Raw genomic sequence first — 17,762 nt, forward strand, 5'->3', positions numbered from 1 at the left:
TACTGTTAATGTATTTATAAATTGTTAGGTGTTGTTATCTTATGCACGCTATTATTGTTATCATTTTCATTATTATTTTATCAGTATTATTATTATTATTATTATTATTATTATTATTATTATTATTATTACTCTTATTTTATATTACTTCTATTTTATCATTTGATTTTTAAATGGACCACAATGGAAATAAATCTTTTTACTTTCTTTATCATTCATGTATTTTTAGGGTTATATGCACCCTCACACAACATGTACACAGATGGCATTTCTCTTTTAATATAGAACAAAAATCGAGCAGGAGCTTTTTTTTCTGCATTCTGTCCCAAGCAGGTGCCTTTATTTTTCCACACCCACAAACAGACACAGTGGCAGACGACATCAAATGCACTGCAGTTCCCACTCATGGTAATGGCAACATAACACTTAACTAAACTGACTAAACCAATTGAACGACAACACACAATATTCAAAACACTAATAACACTGTTAAAACTATCAAGAACCGCAGTAACAACATTAAAACCCCAAACTCTCATTGCAGCAGAATGTCCACTGTTCATTGTTGTTAGCTAATATCCCTAATTTCTCTAAAAATATTAGTCTTAATAACTTTCCATTTCACAGCATCATTCTTGAACCAAATACCTATACCAAACTTATAACTTATAGAAAATTTCTGCTCTTCCCAATTTCTCTGTGATCAAAGCCACACACACACACACACACACACACACACCACACACACACACACACACACCACACACACACACACCACACACACACACACACACACACACACACACACAACACACACACACACACACCCACACACACACACACACACACAGAGGCCACTAGGTTATATTAATTATATGCATTGTTGAAGCTGTTAAAAAATCAAAAAGAGTAAGGGCTTGAGAATGAAACCCCAGAGACTGCCACAAGATAGCAGGGAGAAGTCAGACACAAAATCACCAATGGAGAAGTGAAACTTTTGCCGTGCGTTATTTGCCAACCCAGTCATGAATTCTCTTTATCAGGTATGGTAATCTACTGCACCAAATGCATGGTTGTGTAAAGGTATAACTTTTACCTGAGTTTTAGAACATCACCACTATGAAACAATCAGAAAATGCTTTTACTCCCCGATTTAGTACATTTCTATGAGGAACGATCTGTCTTTCACTGATAACCACACCTGCTCCTAATTCATCCAGAACTGTTACAATATTACATAGGCAAAACAGAGTTGTTTTGAATTGATCTGTTGTATCAGCATTCATTAATTAATTTTATGCCACTAATCTGGGATCAAGCATCTGATCCCACACTTCTCTATCCTCAGCCACATCCTCTAACTCTTCCTAGGAGACCACGAGGCATTCCCACGCCAGCTGCAAAATATGCCATCTCAGTAATAAGGTCTCTTGATCGGCATATATTGATCTATAGGCAGTGGAGAGTGATCAACACCTACAGTATCTGATGCAGTAACATTCACCAATTTTAATAAGTTTGTCCTCATTTTATGCCCTTTAATTTGATATCTATCTATTTTTCTATCTCTCTCTATCTATCCATCTATCAACCAGGGGTGGACTGTCACTTGGCACTGCCCCTCAAAATATTGAGAAAATATATTACAACATAATTAATAAATAGGAGCTACATAGTTTGCTCAGAGTCAGACTATGTAAGTGCCTCTCAGTCTCAGTATGCATTTAAATTTATTCCAACACTTTATGTCAGTGTTTTTATTAAATTTAATTTTATTTCATTACTAAGAATAAAGCCCACTTTCTGTTTGGGTCATCGGTCATATCAAATCAAATCAAATCAATTTATATACGCCAAATCACAACAACAGTTGCCCCAAGGTGCTTCATATTGCAAGGCAAATGTTGTGAAAGTGTCGTGACACGGACCCACAACAGGGGGCGGTAATGAACGGACAATGGATAAGCCAAAAGTATCAATTTAATGTTGTGAATCGCACAACGACGTACAGACAATAACAATATGGTGGACTGTCAATCATACACCAGGTGACGTGTGGGCAGGCTCGACGATAGAAGACGCCTGGCGAGAGAAGAGCCGGATCTCCACACAGCTTCCACCACCAACGGAGCTGAAGAACACCGGAGCCGCCAAGCCCTGCGCCCCAGGTGGCCGCTGTCTTCAGCAGTCAGACCCGGTACTGCTGGCAGAAAACAGAGACAGTCCTGATGAGTGTGAGTTCGCACACTCAGTAATCCCACAGTCAGTGTTCAGTAAGGAGGAGCACCTCCACTCCAATCACACACTCGTGCAGCTCCTGTCTAACCACTTATCTGGTTGGGGTGTGAAGCGAAGCCGTCGCTGATCACACCAACGCCAATCCCACAGACAAGGACACACCACAGGAAAATGGCTGCAAAGAAGTTCAGATTATTACTCAATGTTTTTGAGTCAGCAGAGAAAATTACCTGAATGGTAGCTGATTTCTCGGCGAGGAGGTGGAGTTGCAGTCCGGCCTTTATGGTTATGGTGATGAGATGAATGAGTGACAGCTGGTGCTGAGGATGAGTGACAGCTGTCACTCCCAGTGGCTCCGGTGCCCTCTCGTGCTTGAAGCCACACTCCAAGCAGGGCGCCATCTGGTGGTGGTGGGCCAGCAGTATCTCCTCTTCAGCGGCCCACACAACAGGACCCCCCCAGGCTTGTCCGGGTGCCGGGCGTAGAATTCGGCCAGGAGGGCTTGGGTCCAGGATGAAGCTCCTCTTCACCCAGGAGCGTTCTTCGGGTCCATATCCTTCCCAGTCCACCAAATACTTCACGATGGTGAAGGGTCCTATAAATCTGTCCTTCAGCTTTTGGGATTCCGTTTGCAGAGGTATGTCCTTTGTGGATAACCAAACAGCCTGCCCGGGCTGGTATGCAGGGGCCAGGGAACGCCGGCGGTCTGCTTGGGCCTTAGCCCTCGTCCGGGCTCTGAGCAGGGCAGAGCGGGCGGTATGCCACACCCGACGGCACTTCCTCAGATGGGCCTGGACTGAGGGCACCCCGACCTCTCCCTCCACTAGCGGAAACAATGGGGGCTGGTACCCCAAACACACCTCAAATGGGGAGAGGCCGGTGGCAAATGAAACTTGGCTATTATGAGCGTACTCAATCTAGGCCAGATGGTCACTCCAGGCCGTCGGGTGCGCGGAGGTCACGCAGCGGAGGGCCTGCTCCAGTTCCTGGTTCGTCCGCTCTGCCTGCCCGTTGTCTGGGGGGGTACCCAGAGGAGAGACTGACGGTGGCCCCCAGTTCCCTGCAGAAACTCCCTCCAGACCTGGGAGGAGAACTGAGGACCACGTCTGAGACAATGTCTGCTGGAATCCCATGCAGACGCACAACGTGGTGGACCAGGAGGTCTGCAGTCTCCTGGGCCGTCGGGAGCTTCGGGAGGGCCACGAAGTGGGCCGCCTTGGAGAACCGGTCCCACTATCGTTAAGATGGTGGGTTGCCCTGGGACGGCGGGAGGCCCGTGACAAAGTCCAGGCCGATATGAGACCAGGGGTGACGAGGCACAGGCAGAGGCTGGAGGAGGCCTTGGGCCTTGTAATGGTCGACTTTGCCCCTGGCACAGGTGGTGCAGGCCTGGACATACTCCCGGACGTCGGCTTCCATAGATGCCCACCAGAAGCGCTGCCGGACCACTGCCATGGTCCTTCGCACCCCTGGGTGACAGGAAAGCTTGGAACCGTGACAGAAGTCAAGGACCGCAGCCCTGGCCTCTGGTGGGACGTACAGTTTGTCCTTCGGACCTGTCCCCGGGTCCGGGCTCCGTGTCAGGGCCTCCCAGACGGTCTTCTCCACGTCCCAGGTAAGGGTGGCCATGACAGTGGACTCGGGGATGATGGTTTCAGGGGGGTCTGACAGCTCGGTCTTGACCTCCTCTTCATGCACCCGGGACAGGGCGTCAGATCGTTGGTTCTTAGTCCCGGGGCGGTAGGTGATCCGGAAGTCAAAACGCCCGAAGAACAGCAACCAGCGGGCTTGCCTGGGGTTCAGACGCTTCGCGGTCCGGATGTACTCCAGGTTCCGATGGTCCGTGAAAACCGTAAATGGTACCGATGCTCCCTCCAACAGGTGTCTCCACTCCTCAAGAGCCTCCTTCACCGCAAGAAGTTCCCAATTGCCGACGTCATAGTTCCGTTCAGCTGGGGTCAACCTGCGGGAAAAGTAGGCACATGGATGGAGAACCTTATCGGACTCCCCGCTCTGGGATAGCACGGCTCCTATCCCTGAGTCAGAGGCATCCACTTCAACAACAAACTGGTGCTTGGGATCGGGCTGCACCAGAACCGGTGCAGTCGAGAACCGGCGTTTCAACTCCCTAAACGCGGCTTCGCACCGATCCGACCAGGTGAAGGGGACTTTTGTGGAGGTCAGGGCTGTCAGGGGGCTAACTACCTGACTGTAGCCCTTGATGAACCTCCGGTAGAAATTTGCAAAACCGAGGAACTGTTGTAGTTTCCTACGGTTCGTTGGTTGGGGCCAATCTCTCACCGCCGCAACCTTGGCCGGATCAGGAGCGACGGAGTTGGAGGAGATTATGAACCCCAAGAAGGACCAAAGAAGTGCGGTGGAACTCACACTTCTCGCCCTCACAAACAGCCGGTTCTCCACAACTGCTGTAGGACCTGACGTACATGCTTAACATGGGTCTCAGGATCCGAGAAAAGATGAGTATATCGTCTAGATATACGAAGACAAACCGATGCAGGAAGTCCCGCAAGACGTCATTAACCAATGCTGGAACGTCACGGGCGCATTGGTGAGGCCGAACGGCATGACCAAGTACTCAAAGTGACCTAACTGGGTGTTAAATGCCGTCTTCCACTCGTCTCCCTCCCGGATCCGAACGAGGTGATAAGCATTCCTAAGATCCAATTTCGTGAAAATTTGGGCTCCATGCAGGGGCGTGAACACTGAATCCAACAGAGGTACGGGTATCAGTTGCTACCGTGATCTCGTTCAGCCCTCTGTAATCAATGCATGGACGGAGTCCGCCGTCCTTCTTGCCCACAAAAAAGAAACCAGCACCCATCGGGGAGGTGGAGTTCCAGATCAACCCGGCAGCTAACGAGTCCCGGATGTAGGTCTCCATTGATTCGCGTTCCGGACGTGAGAGGTTGTACAGCCTGCTGGACGGGTACTCAGCGCCCGGTATCAAATCAATGGCACAATCATACGGACGGTGCGGGGGCAGCGTGAGTGCCAGATCCTTGCTGAAGATGTCAGCAAGGTCGTGGTACTCAGCCGGCACCGCCGCCAGATTGGGGGGGACTAAAACCTCCTCCTTAGCTGTCCAACCGGGTGGAACCGAGGATCCTAAACACTCCCGGTGGCAGGTTTCGCTCCACTGAACCACAACCCCAGATGGCCAATCAATCCGGGGATTGTGTTTTAACACCCATGGAAAACCCAAAATCACTCGGGAGGTAGAAGGTGTTACATAAAACACAATCTCCTCCCTGTGATTCCCAGACACCACCAATGTCACTGGCTGTGTCTGGTGTGTGATTAGTGGAAGAAGGGTGCCATCTAGCGCCCGCACCGACAATGGTGACGGTAAGGCCACTAGAGGGAGCCCAACCTCCTTTGCCCATCTGCTATCCAGCAGATTCCCCTCTGACCCCGTGTCCACCAGTGCTGGGGTGTGAAGGCTTAGATCCCCACTCAGGATCGTGACTGGGATTCGTGCAGATCGTCGGGGTCTCCCCACGTGGGTGTTGTGACCCACCCTTAGCCCAGTCTCTAAGGACGAGTGCTGCTGTTTTGACCATTTGGGGCATTCTCTCTGTGTGTGCTCGGTAGAGCTGCAGAGAAAACACTCTCCACGGATCAGCCTCCTTTGTCTCTGATCTGATCGTTTTTTGGCCCTGCTCGTTTCCATAGCAACGTCAGCAGGGGGAGCTGTTGTCACGTGTCGAGCCCTGGCAGTGGAGCGTGGGGAAGTCGGCTTCCTTTCAGACCCTGGAGGAAGAGGGACGGCTTGTACCTGACCACACCCTTCGTCTCGCTGCCGTCAGTGTTCCGTTAATCGGTTGTCTAACCGTATAACCAGGTCGATAAGCCCATCTAAATCCCGCGGCTCGTCCTTCGCCACCAGGTGCTCCTTAAGGACCAGAGACAGTCCGTTTACAAAGGCGGCGCGGAGCGCAACAGCATTCCAGCCGGCTCGCGCTGCCGTGATGCGGAAGTCGACTGCATACTTCGCTGCGCTCCGACGCCCCTGCCGTATCGACAGCAGCACACTTGAAGCGGTCTCGCCTCTATGAGGGTGGTAGAACACCTGTCAGAACTCCCTCACAAACTCAGTATAAACCGTTAGGAGCCGTGAATTCTGCTCCCAAAGCGCCGTAGCCCAGGTGCGTGCCTCTCCTCGAAGCAAATTTATAACGTAAGCCACCTGGCTAGCGTCTGACGCGTACATGACGGGACGCTGTGAAAAGACGAGCGAGCACTGCATCAAGAAGTCCGCGCACGTCTCCACACAGCCTCCATACGGCTCCGGAGGGCTTATGTATGCTTCAGGGGACGGTTGGGGGGTTCGTTGAACGACCAGTGGAATGTCTGTTTCTGGCACACGGTCAGCAGGAGGAGGTGCTGCAGCAGCGCCCTGAGCACGCGCTTCCACCTGGGCGGTGAGAGCCTCCATCCTATGATTGAGAACACTGACCTGCTCGGTAACTAAGTCCAACCGAGTGGTAAAGGCGGTTAAGATGTGCTGCAGCTCACCCAACACGCCTCCTGCTGGCGCCTGTGCACCTCGCTCTTCCATTGGCTGTTCAAGCGATGGTTGACGCCCCTCGGGATCCATGACGCTGGCCAAGAAATCCTGTTGTGAAAATGTCGTGACACGGACCCACAACAGGGGGCAGTAATGAACGGACAATGGATAAGCCAAAAGTAACAATTTAATGTTGTGAATCGCACAACGACGTACAGACAATAACAATATGGTGGACTGTCAATCATACACCAGGTGACGTGTGGGCAGGCTCGACGATAGAAGATGCCTGGCGAGAGAAGAGCCGGATCCCCACACAGCTTCCACCACCAACGGAGCTGAAGAACACCGGAGCCGCCAAGCCCTGCGCCCCAGGTGGCCGCTGTCTTCAGCAGTCAGACCCGGTACTGCTGGCAGAAAACAGAGACAGTCCTGATGAGTGTGAGTTCGCACACTCAGTAATCCCACATTCAGTGTTCAGTAAGGAGGGAGCACCTCCACCTCCAATCACACACTCGTGCAGCTCCTGTCTAACCACTTATCTGGTTGGGGTGTGAAGCGAAGCCGTCGCTGATCACACCAAACGCCAATCCCACAGACAAGGACACACCACAGGAAAACGGCTGCAAAGAAGTTCAGATTATTACTCAATGTTTTTGAGTCAGCAGAGAAAATTACCTGAATGGTAGCTGATTTCTCGGCGAGGAGGTGGAGTTGCAGTCCGGCCTTTATGGTGATGGTGATGAGATGAATGAGTGACAGCTGGTGCTGAGGATGAGTGACAGCTGTCACTCCCAGTGGCTCCGGCGCCCTCTCGTGCTTGAAGCCCGCACTCCAAGCAGGGCGCCATCTGGTGGTGGTGGGCCAGCAGTACCTCCTCTTCAGCCGCCCACACAACAGCAAAAGCCATATAATAATTACAGAAAAACCCCAACGATCAAAACAACCCCCTATGAGCAAGCACTTGGCGACAGTGGGAAGGACACATTCCATTTCAGATATGACAGTCTGTGTAAGGTCGTAAATTTCACAATCATGTGACCTGAGGTTGAGCCATACAACATCAAACCTTTCCTCGAGCCCCGGTCACACGACACTAACGAAGGACACCGAAACCAAAATGAAGCAAGAAATCTCTGGAAACATTGTTTAACCGTCATCCAGCTTTCTTCCTGTGGCTTGCACTTCATCAGAATTTTCAAACTGCTGAAAAATGTGAATGAATCCCAATGACAACTTCACTTCGTTTGCATTCCATTTTGCTTTGACGGTTTGTCTTGACGGTTCCTCGTAGTTTGCATAGTTCCCATACCATCAGCCATACCATCAGTCTGATTGTCGTTCAATTTCGTCGAATCTCCCAAGTACTACGTTTTGCAGAAACGTTGACAATATCTGAACGGATCAATAACTAAAGATCCGATGAGCTGAACATGACTCATCCATGTGTGGGACGAAAAGCAGCATTTTCATACTGGAAAAAAAAAAAATCATGGCAAGAACGTTTTATCAACTACTTTAACTATTTACGCACGTTGCAGCCGTGAAGACAAAGCTGTTGTTAAAACAACCAGATCTTGCAGCTGCAGGTACTGTGGAGAGCACAGGCTGGCTGCAGACTTAATCACAGGTTGGCGCTTGGTCTGATACCCGTTGTTTGTATGTTTCGTTTTGATTTTGTTTAAAGCATCAAGGTTGCAGTTCGCTTCATTTTTCTTTTGTTACTTTTGGTTTTGTTTTGTTCTTTTATACCCTCGGGACTTGCAGGCTTTTCAGTGATGGGAGAAGTACAGGCTCATTTGTCCACTTTTTCTCAACAATTTGTGACTTTGTGACTTTTTTTCCAGCGATCGCCATGTGCCGTGTGACCGGGCCTTCAAAGCAGCTCATTGTGTCCTCGACCAAGTCATATCATGTTTCATGTTTTTTTATCAAAATTTTTTAGACAAGGGAAAAACACTCTTTCCCAGTGCAGGAGTTTCACTCACCTTCTGTCACTCTGGCTTGAAAAATTATTGTTACGTTTATGATCGCTATGGCCTTTGTCTGCCAAGTCCAACTTGCAGTTACTTTTGTCTTATTTTGTCTGTGTGCTTTTGCAATTGTTACACATCACATCTTTCAAAGCAATGATGAATGCAATGCACTCTTCGCAATCTTGAAATAGGCTTTGTAGTTTTGACTCAAAATGCTTCGCTGGTTGAATTCAAAACAAGAAGCTGGCTGTGGACTAACAAAGCTGCAATACCTGGTTATCGATTGACAACGTTAGATATCAAGGTAGGATATCACAAAATTTGAAGCAAAGATAGCAGCCAAAGCCTTCTGGAGTATTCAAAGCTTTACATCAAAGTGAGGGTCATAGGCTGAATTCAAATCAAGAAGCCAGTGATTTAACAGAATGTGGCAAGCATCTCCATGGTTCAACTACATTAGACATGCTACTATAGCCTAATAATAACACACTGTGAATGGCTGCCTGAACAGTTCTATGCCATGATCATCATTGATTAATTATTGTCATCCAGTGTGTGTGTGTTTGTGTGTGAGTGGAAGAGTTGGCAAGGTTATACACAAATATACACTCTGTTGCCAGTTCACAAGGTACACCTAGTGAAAAGTAATGTAGCCCGGCAGTTAATTCCTAAATCAATACCACCAGCCACCACCGCTGTCAACTCACAGCATTTAGGTATTTCCGAAGCCTAGGAATACACCCTTTGTTATTACATTATTTCCTATCATAATTTTCCAACGGTCCACAGTGCAGTATTAACTATTCGTAAAAAAAATGAAATATGTTTGCTTCAGAATTTATAGCTACTGATGTCATCAGTGTGAACAGAACACTGTGGCGAGAGATCATTTGTATGCAGTAAGCACCTGTGATTCTCATGCAGTATTAATGGTATCATTTCAGTATGCATTGAGTTTGTGTTTGAATATATTTCTGGTACTTATTTAAGAGAATTAAAGGATTTGCATGCACAAAAATATTTTCATGTGAAATCCTTTCATTGTTAGTTGTGTCACAGACAGGTTATGCCGATTTATTCACAGTGTCACTGCACCCATGATGTCTTAACCTTTGCCATTCTCATCTCATTCCTTTGTTACAGGTGCATGAAGATTACATAGATTGACACAAAATCTGTCACTATATTATCGTACCGGATGGAAACGTTAACAATGACAGCAGGAAGATAAGGAAATGGTATTATTAAGTGCTGGTTGGAGCGAGCTCATTGGTATACAGTGCACTGCTTTGTTGGAGGCCATACCCTACGTCTCGGTGCATGACTTGTCTGCTCGCATCACTCACCAACCTATACATTTCAGATTGGCTGACCATCCGTTTGAACTCTAATCGTATTGGTTGACGCCCAGTGACGCGTGTCCGATTAGACGACATTGCCATTTCTTCTCGGTGGCTGCAGTTTGATGAGTTGACCTTTTTGCTTGACATGTCAAGGGGTTTATTTGCTGTTGTTTGTTTAGAGTTTTTGTGACTGAATGTTAAATGACGGATGCGCAGCAATGTGATTGACAATTTCATTTCATAGCCAAATGCCTGTTTTGTTTTTAACGGGTTCGATAGCAGTTACAAGATGGACTGTCTGTGTCTCTGTCCCACAGGATTAAAGAATGGGTTGATCAGATGCAGAAGGAGCTTGTCACCTTGGTAGACACAGCCACAGCTGGGAACAGCCTCACTGAGGTAAAAAAAAAGAAAAAAGCCTATATATTTCTCAGTGAATTTTAGAAAATATTGAATCATACTTGTTTACTGATTGATTGAATTCTTGCATGGAGGTGTACCATTCTCTCCATTTGCATCTCCAGATTTTTTTGAGAAACCAACAATTGTATACTGTGGAACAAAATGATGCAGAGGAGCTTGTGGCGAGAGCGGCCCGGAACATAGAGCAGCTGCTGCGGAAGAGGTCTGCAGCCTTGGAGGTAAGACAGACCTATTTGGAAAAAGCAACTGTCACACCAACTGTCAGTTTTACGTCAGTATCAAAACCAGAAATAACAGCATGTTGTCCAAAAATTGACCGTTGAATGTATGAGTAAAATGCAACAGAAAATATTTCTCTGTATGCCTTTGGCTCAGATGCTGTGCCAACAGTTAAGACCATAAATATTTGGACAATGATTAAAATTTTTGTAATTTTGCTGGTGTGCAAAAACAACTATTGGCATTTGAATACATACCATAATTTCAAGAGTCACACTGGAGTATAAGCTGTACCTTTTTTGTATTATCAGCTCTTTAATTTGGAATGTTTGTACTTTTATTATGAGCATTTATTCTTTTATTATTGGAGTTCATTTTGTTCAGTGCTTTGATTCCTGGGAAAGCCCTATATAAATTATTATTATAATTCATTCATTCGCAATACCTGTATATTCGTTTTGTAAATTGTTTTGTAAATTATTTTGTCAATTGTGTCACGAGCATGGCCCAGGCAGAGGGTCACCCCTTTGAGTCTGGTCTGCTTGAGGTTTCTTCCTCAACTCATCAGAGGGGGTTTTTCCTTACCACTGTTGCCTGTGTGTTTGTTCTGGGGGTTGGTAAGGTTAGATCTTACTTGTGATGCGCCTTTAGGCAACTTTATTGTGATATGGCACAATATAAATGAAAATAAATTGTAAAAAAAATTATACCTGCTAACCCTCAATCAAGGGTCAATGAGAGGGGCTGGAATCGAGATCAGCAGTCAGGGTCCACCCTGGACAGGCTGCCAGTCTATCACAGGGCCACATATAGACACACAAACACATTCACACTCGCACCTACAGTCAATTTAAAGTTTCCAGTTCACTGAACCTGCATGCTCTAGGAATTGTGAGGAAGCAGGAGACCCCAGAGTGAACCAAAACAAAAAATATGGAGAGAATGTACAAACTCCACACAGAAAGGACAAGGGGGAATATATATATATATATGCGTAAAACCTGTGCCAAATCAACATGCAGATCCACCTTGGATTTGCTGTGGCGACCACCTTGGATTTGCTGTGGCGACCCCGAGTGCAAACAAGGGAGCAGCCGAAGAGACTTATATATATATATATATATATATATATATATATATATATATATATATATATATATATATATATATATATATATATATACACACACACACACACACACACTAGTAGTTCACCACCACCACTGTGTGCGAATGTGCAAGTGAATGAATAATGCAACCTGTAAAGTGCTTTGGGTGTCTTGAAAAGCGCTCTATAAATCCATCTCACTATTATATATATATATATATATATATATATATATATATATATATATATATATATATATATATATACATATATATATATATATGGCTAACCAGTAAGCTACCATGCTCACACATTATTAATATTATTATACAACGCATTATAACACAACAGCATAATTTTCAGTATATAACTATATATATAACCAGTTCAAAAATGTGTCCTCTTTCCATGACAAAAACTCCTGTAACAGTGGAATGTGCCGAAAAAGTGGTACGTCCACCTCTTCTGCCATTTCTGTAGTAGTCAAACGACATCCCGGATCAACACAGCATTCAGTTTGGAAATGATCTGGTCATTTCAGCCTGTCAATCGCTGCTCAGAGCGCGGTGTGCCCTCTGCCATTGTGCGCCGTCTTTAAACTGGTTGTAACACTCCTTAATCTGTGTGATCCCCATAGAATCGTCCCTGAAAGCCGTCTGAATCTTCCGAATGGTTTCCACCTGGCTGTCTTTTACAGTTTCTGGAAAAATTTGATGCAGCAAAGCTCCAAATCGTTCAGACATTTTCCTCGCAATGAAAATCCGACGAGGGGGGGTGGACCACTGCTCACTCAAAGTGTGCTCACAGGTGAATGATGCAACCGACAGGCGTGAAAAAACTCACGCATGCGCACGAAGGTTCAAACTTGGCTGATGCAAGCGCACATGATTCAAATCCATATAGTTTTTGCAAAAAATAAAAAGGTTGGATAGTTTTCTAACAGACCTCGTACTGCTGAATATACTTATACCCTTGCATTTTCACAGCCCAAAAGTAACTGAACAAGATGATAGATTTCTTTCAAAGTTGATGGGAATATTACTTTGATATATATCCAGTAGTGATTATATTTTGGTATGTTTGTCAAAGGTTAAGGAAAACATTCTGACAAACATTTCTATTTGTACATCTCAACGACCAAGAAGGCTAAATGGATGATGTAAAGCATATGTTGATCAGTAAAATATTTGCATTTGTATTTGCATATGTCAGATGATGTGTTGGGAAGGTGTCGTAACACGGACCCGCAACAGGGGGCGCAAATGAACGGACAATGGATAAGACAAAGAGTAACAATTTAATGTTGTGAAACGCACAACTGGATACAGACAAAAATATATAATGCCAATTAAACACCAGGTGACGTGCGGCAGGCTCGAAGATAGGAGACCTCTGGCGATCGAAGAGCCGGGACCCACACAGCTTCCACCACCAACGGCCTGAAGAACACCGGAGCCGCCAAGTCCTGAGTCCCCAGGTGGTCACCGTCTTCTGTTGCAGACCCTGGTACTGCTGGCAGAAGATGAAAACAGTTAATGGTGAGTGTGTATCAACACACCCAGTAATCCTTCATCCACAGGTCTTCAGGGAGGGAAAACCTCCACCTCTGATACAGAATCACCCGTGCAGCTCCTGACAGTTGCTCCTTGGATGGAGTGAGAGGCGAAGACGTCGCAGACTCTCACTGCATGCCAATCCAATTATGACAGACTTCAGGAATACGGCTGCACACAGAACAATAATTAGTCTCAAAACAGTATGACTTGCAGAGAATTACCTTAAACGGTAGCTGATTTCTCGGCGAGGAGGTGGAGTAATAATCCGGCTTTTGTAGGGAAGGTGGTGATTGGTTACAGCTGGTGTAAATGAGTGACAGCTGTCACTGTCTGTTGTCTCGGCGCCCGCTCATGCTTGAAGCCCGCACTCCAAGCAGGGCGCCATCTTGTGGTGGTGGGCCAGCAGTACCTCCTCTTCTGGCGGCCCACACAACAGGACCCCCCCCTCAACGGGCGCCTCCTGGCACCCGACCAGGCTTGTCCGGGTGTCGGCGGTAGAAATCGGCCAGGAGGGCCGGGTCCAGGATGAAGCTCCTCTTCACCTAGGATCATTCTTCGGGTCCGTACCCCTCCCAGTCCACCAGATATTGAAAACCCCGGCCCTTCCGACGGACGTCCAGGAGCCGACGAACAGTCCATGCCGGCTCCCCATCGATGATATGGGCAGGAGGTGGTACGGGTCCAGGGGTGCAGAGTGGTGAGGCGTGGTATGGTTTCAATCTGGAGACGTGAAACACTGGGTGAATCGGGCTGAGGATCTTGACTATAGAAAAAGGTCTGATGAACCGGTCTTTGAGTTTCTGCGATTCAACCTGCAGTGGGATGTCCTTAGTTGATAACCACACCTCCTGCCCAGGCTGGTATGTAGGGGCCGGGGAACGCCGGTGATCTGCATGGGCATTAGCCGCAGGTGGGCCTGGTCCGAGGGGACCCCGACCTCTCCCTCCACAAGTGGGAACAATGGGGGCTGATACCCCAAACACGCCTCAAAAGGGGAGAGGCCGGTGGCAGATGAGACTTGGCTATTGTGGGCGTACTCGATCCAGGCCAGATGGTCACTCCAAGCCGCCGGATGCGCGGAGGTTACGCAGCGGAGGGCCTGCTCCAACTCCTGGTTCGCCCGCTCTGCCTGGCCATTCGTCTGTGGGTGATACCCGGACGAGAGACTCACGGTGGCCCCCAGTTCCTTACAAAAACTCCTCCAGACCTGCGAGGAGAACTGGGGACCACGATCCGAAACGATGTCCGATGGTATCCCATGCAGACGCACGACGTGGTGGACCAGGAGGTCTGCTGTCTCCTGGGCCGTCAGGAGCTTCGGGAGGGCCACGAAGTGGGCCGCCTTGGAGAACCGGTCCACTATCGTGAGGATGACGGTGTTGCCCTGGGACGGCGGGAGGCCCGTGACGAAGTCCAGGCCGATGTGAGACCAGGGGCGATGAGGCACAGGCAGGGGCTGGAGGAGGCCCCTGATCTTATGGTGATCCGCCTTGCCCCTAGCACAGGTGGTACAGGCCTGGACATAGTCCCCGACGTCGGCTTCCAGTGACGCCCACCAGAAGTGCTGCTGGACCACTGCCACGGTCCTACGCACTCCGGGATGACAGGAGAGCTTGGATCCGTGGCAGAAGTCCAAGACGGCAGCCCTGGCCTCTGGTGGGACGTAGAGTCTGTTCTTAAGACTGTTCCCCAGTCCGGGTTCCTTGCCAGGGCCTCCCGGACGGTCTTCTCCACGTCCCAGGTGAGGGTGGCCACGACAGTGGACTCGGGAACGATGGTCTCGATGGGGTCTGACAACTCGGCCTTGGCTTCCTCTTCGTGCACCCGGGACAGTGCGTCGGATCGTTGGTTCCTAATCCCGGGATGGTAGGTGATCCGGAAGTCAAAGCGTCCGAAGAACAGGGACCAGCGGGCTTGCCTGGGGTTCAGCCGCTTGACGGTCCGGATGTACTCCAGGTTCCGATGGTCCGTGAAAACCGTGAAAGGCACCGTAGCTCCCTCCAACAGGTGTCTCCACTCTTCAAGAGCCTCCTTCACCGCGAGGAGTTCCCGATTGCCCACGTCATAGTTGCGTTCAGCGGGGGTCAACCTGCGGGAAAAGTAGGCACATGGATGGAGAAGCTTGTTGGACTCCCCGCTCTGGGACAGAACGGCTCCTATCCCTGAGTCAGAGGCGTCCACCTCCACTATGAACTGGCGAGTAGGATCAGGCTGCACCAGAACTGGTGCAGACGAAAACCGGCGTTTCAACTCCCTAAACGCGGCTTCGCACCGATCCGACCAGGTGAAAGGGACTTTAGTGGAGGTCAGGGCAGTCAGGGGGCTAACAACCTGACTGTAACCTTTAATGAACCTCCGATAGAAATTTGCAAAGCCGAAGAACTGTTGCAGCTTCCTACGGCTTGTTGGTTGGGGCCAATCTCTCACCGCCGCAACCTTGGCCGGATCCGGGGCGACGGAGTTGGAGGAGATGATAAACCCCAGGAAGGACAAAGACGTGCGGTGGAACTCACACTTCTCGCCCTTCACAAACAACCGGTTTTCTAGTAACCGCTGCAGGACCTGACGTACATGCTGGACATGAGTCTCAGGGTCCGGAGAAAAGATGAGTATATCATCCAGATATACGAAGACAAACCGGTGCAGGAAGTCCCGCAAGACGTCATTAACCAATGCTTGGAACGTTGCGGGGGCATTAGTGAGGCCGAACGGCATGACCAGGTACTCAAAGTGACCTAACGGGGTGTTAAATGCCGTCTTCCATTCGTCTCCCTTCCGGATCCGAACCAGGTGGTACGCATTCCTAAGATCTAGTTTGGTGAACATTTTGGCTCCATGCAGGGGCGTGAACACCGAATCCAACAGGGGCAACGGGTATCGATTGCGAACCGTAATCTCATTCAGCCCTCTGTAGTCAATGCATGGACGGAGTCCGCCGTCTTTTTTACCCACAAAAAAGAAACCCGCTCCCATCGGGGAGGTGGAGTTCCGAATCAACCCGGCGGCTAAGGAGTCCCGGATGTAGGTCTCCATCGATTCGCGTTCCGGACGTGAGAGGTTGTACAATCTACTGGACGGGTACTCAGCGCCCGATGGCACAATCGTACGGTCGGTGCGGGGGAAGAGTGAGTGCCAGATCTTTGCTGAAGACGTCAGCAAGATCGTGGTACACCTCGGGCACCGCCGTCAGATTGGGGGGGACTTTGACCTCCTCTTTAGCTGTGATTCCGGGTGGAACCGAGGATCCAAGACACTCCCGGTGGCAGGTTTCGCTCCACTGCATCACCACCCCAGACAGCCAATCAATCCGGGGATTGTGCTTCACCATCCATGGAAATCCCAAAATCACTCGGGAGGTAGAAGGTGTCACAAAAAACACGATCTCCTCCCTGTGATTCCCAGACACAACCAAGGTCACGGGCTGTGTCTGATGTGTAATTAACGGGAGTAGAATGCCATCTAGTGCTCGCACCTTCAATGGTGAAGGCAGAGCCACCAGAGGAAGCCCTACTTCCCTTGCCCATCTGCTATCCAGCAGATTCCCTTCTGACCCCGTGTCTACCAGTGCTGGGGCGTGAAGGGTTAAATCCCCACTCAGGATTGTTACTGGGATTTGTGCTGATTTATGGGTTTTCCCCGTGTACATATTATGGCCCACCCTTAGCCCAGTTCCTAAGGATGGGCGTTGGAGTTTGATCGTTTGGGGCAGTCTTTTAACATGTGCTCACAAGAGCCACAGAAAAAACACTCCCCGCGGGCCAGCCTCCTTTGTCTGATATTTGATTTTAATTTGGCCCTGCTCGTGTCCATAGCTTCGTCAGCAGGGGGGGCTGTTGCCACACGGAGCCCTCTGGCAGTGGAACGTGGGGACGACGACACCCTTTCGGACCCGGAGGAAAGAGGGATGGCTTGAGCCCGACCACGCCCCCCGGCCTGCTCCCGACGGTGTTCATTCAACCGGTTGTCTAAGCTTATAACCAAATTGTTAAGCCCGTCGAAATCTTGCGGTTCCTCCTTAGCCAGCAGATGCTCCTTCAGGACCGGAGACAGTCCGTTCACGAAGGCGGCGCGGAGCGCAACATTATTCCAGCTGGACCTCGCAGTCGCGATGCGGAAGTCGACTGCATAATCAGCTGCGCTCTGGCGCCCCTGTCTCATTGACAGCAGCACGCTCGAGGCGGTCTCGCCTCTGTTGGGATGATCAAACACCTGTTTGAATTCCCGTACAAACCCAGCGTATGACGTCAGGAGCCATGAATTCTGTTCCCAAAGCGCCGTAGCCCAGGCACGTGCCTCACCTCGAAGCAAATTAATCACATAAGCCACCTGGCTGGCATCTGATGCGTACATAACTGGACGCTGTGCAAAAAC

General features: G+C 49.0%; 1 protein-coding gene across 1 annotated transcript in view; it reads left to right on the top strand.

The window, feature by feature from the left end:
• LOC117514925 (voltage-dependent calcium channel subunit alpha-2/delta-1) overlaps positions 1 to 17,762 on the top strand; it is a 301,141-nt gene that overhangs the window by 59,077 nt on the left and 224,302 nt on the right. Inside the window, 2 exon segments of the mRNA XM_034175496.1 lie at positions 10,365 to 10,484; positions 10,610 to 10,726. Of these exon segments, the coding sequence (XP_034031387.1) occupies positions 10,365 to 10,484; positions 10,610 to 10,726 (237 nt within the window).

This window comes from Thalassophryne amazonica, chromosome 8 (genome assembly GCF_902500255.1).
Source record: "Thalassophryne amazonica chromosome 8, fThaAma1.1, whole genome shotgun sequence".
NCBI classification, from domain to species: domain Eukaryota; kingdom Metazoa; phylum Chordata; class Actinopteri; order Batrachoidiformes; family Batrachoididae; genus Thalassophryne; species Thalassophryne amazonica.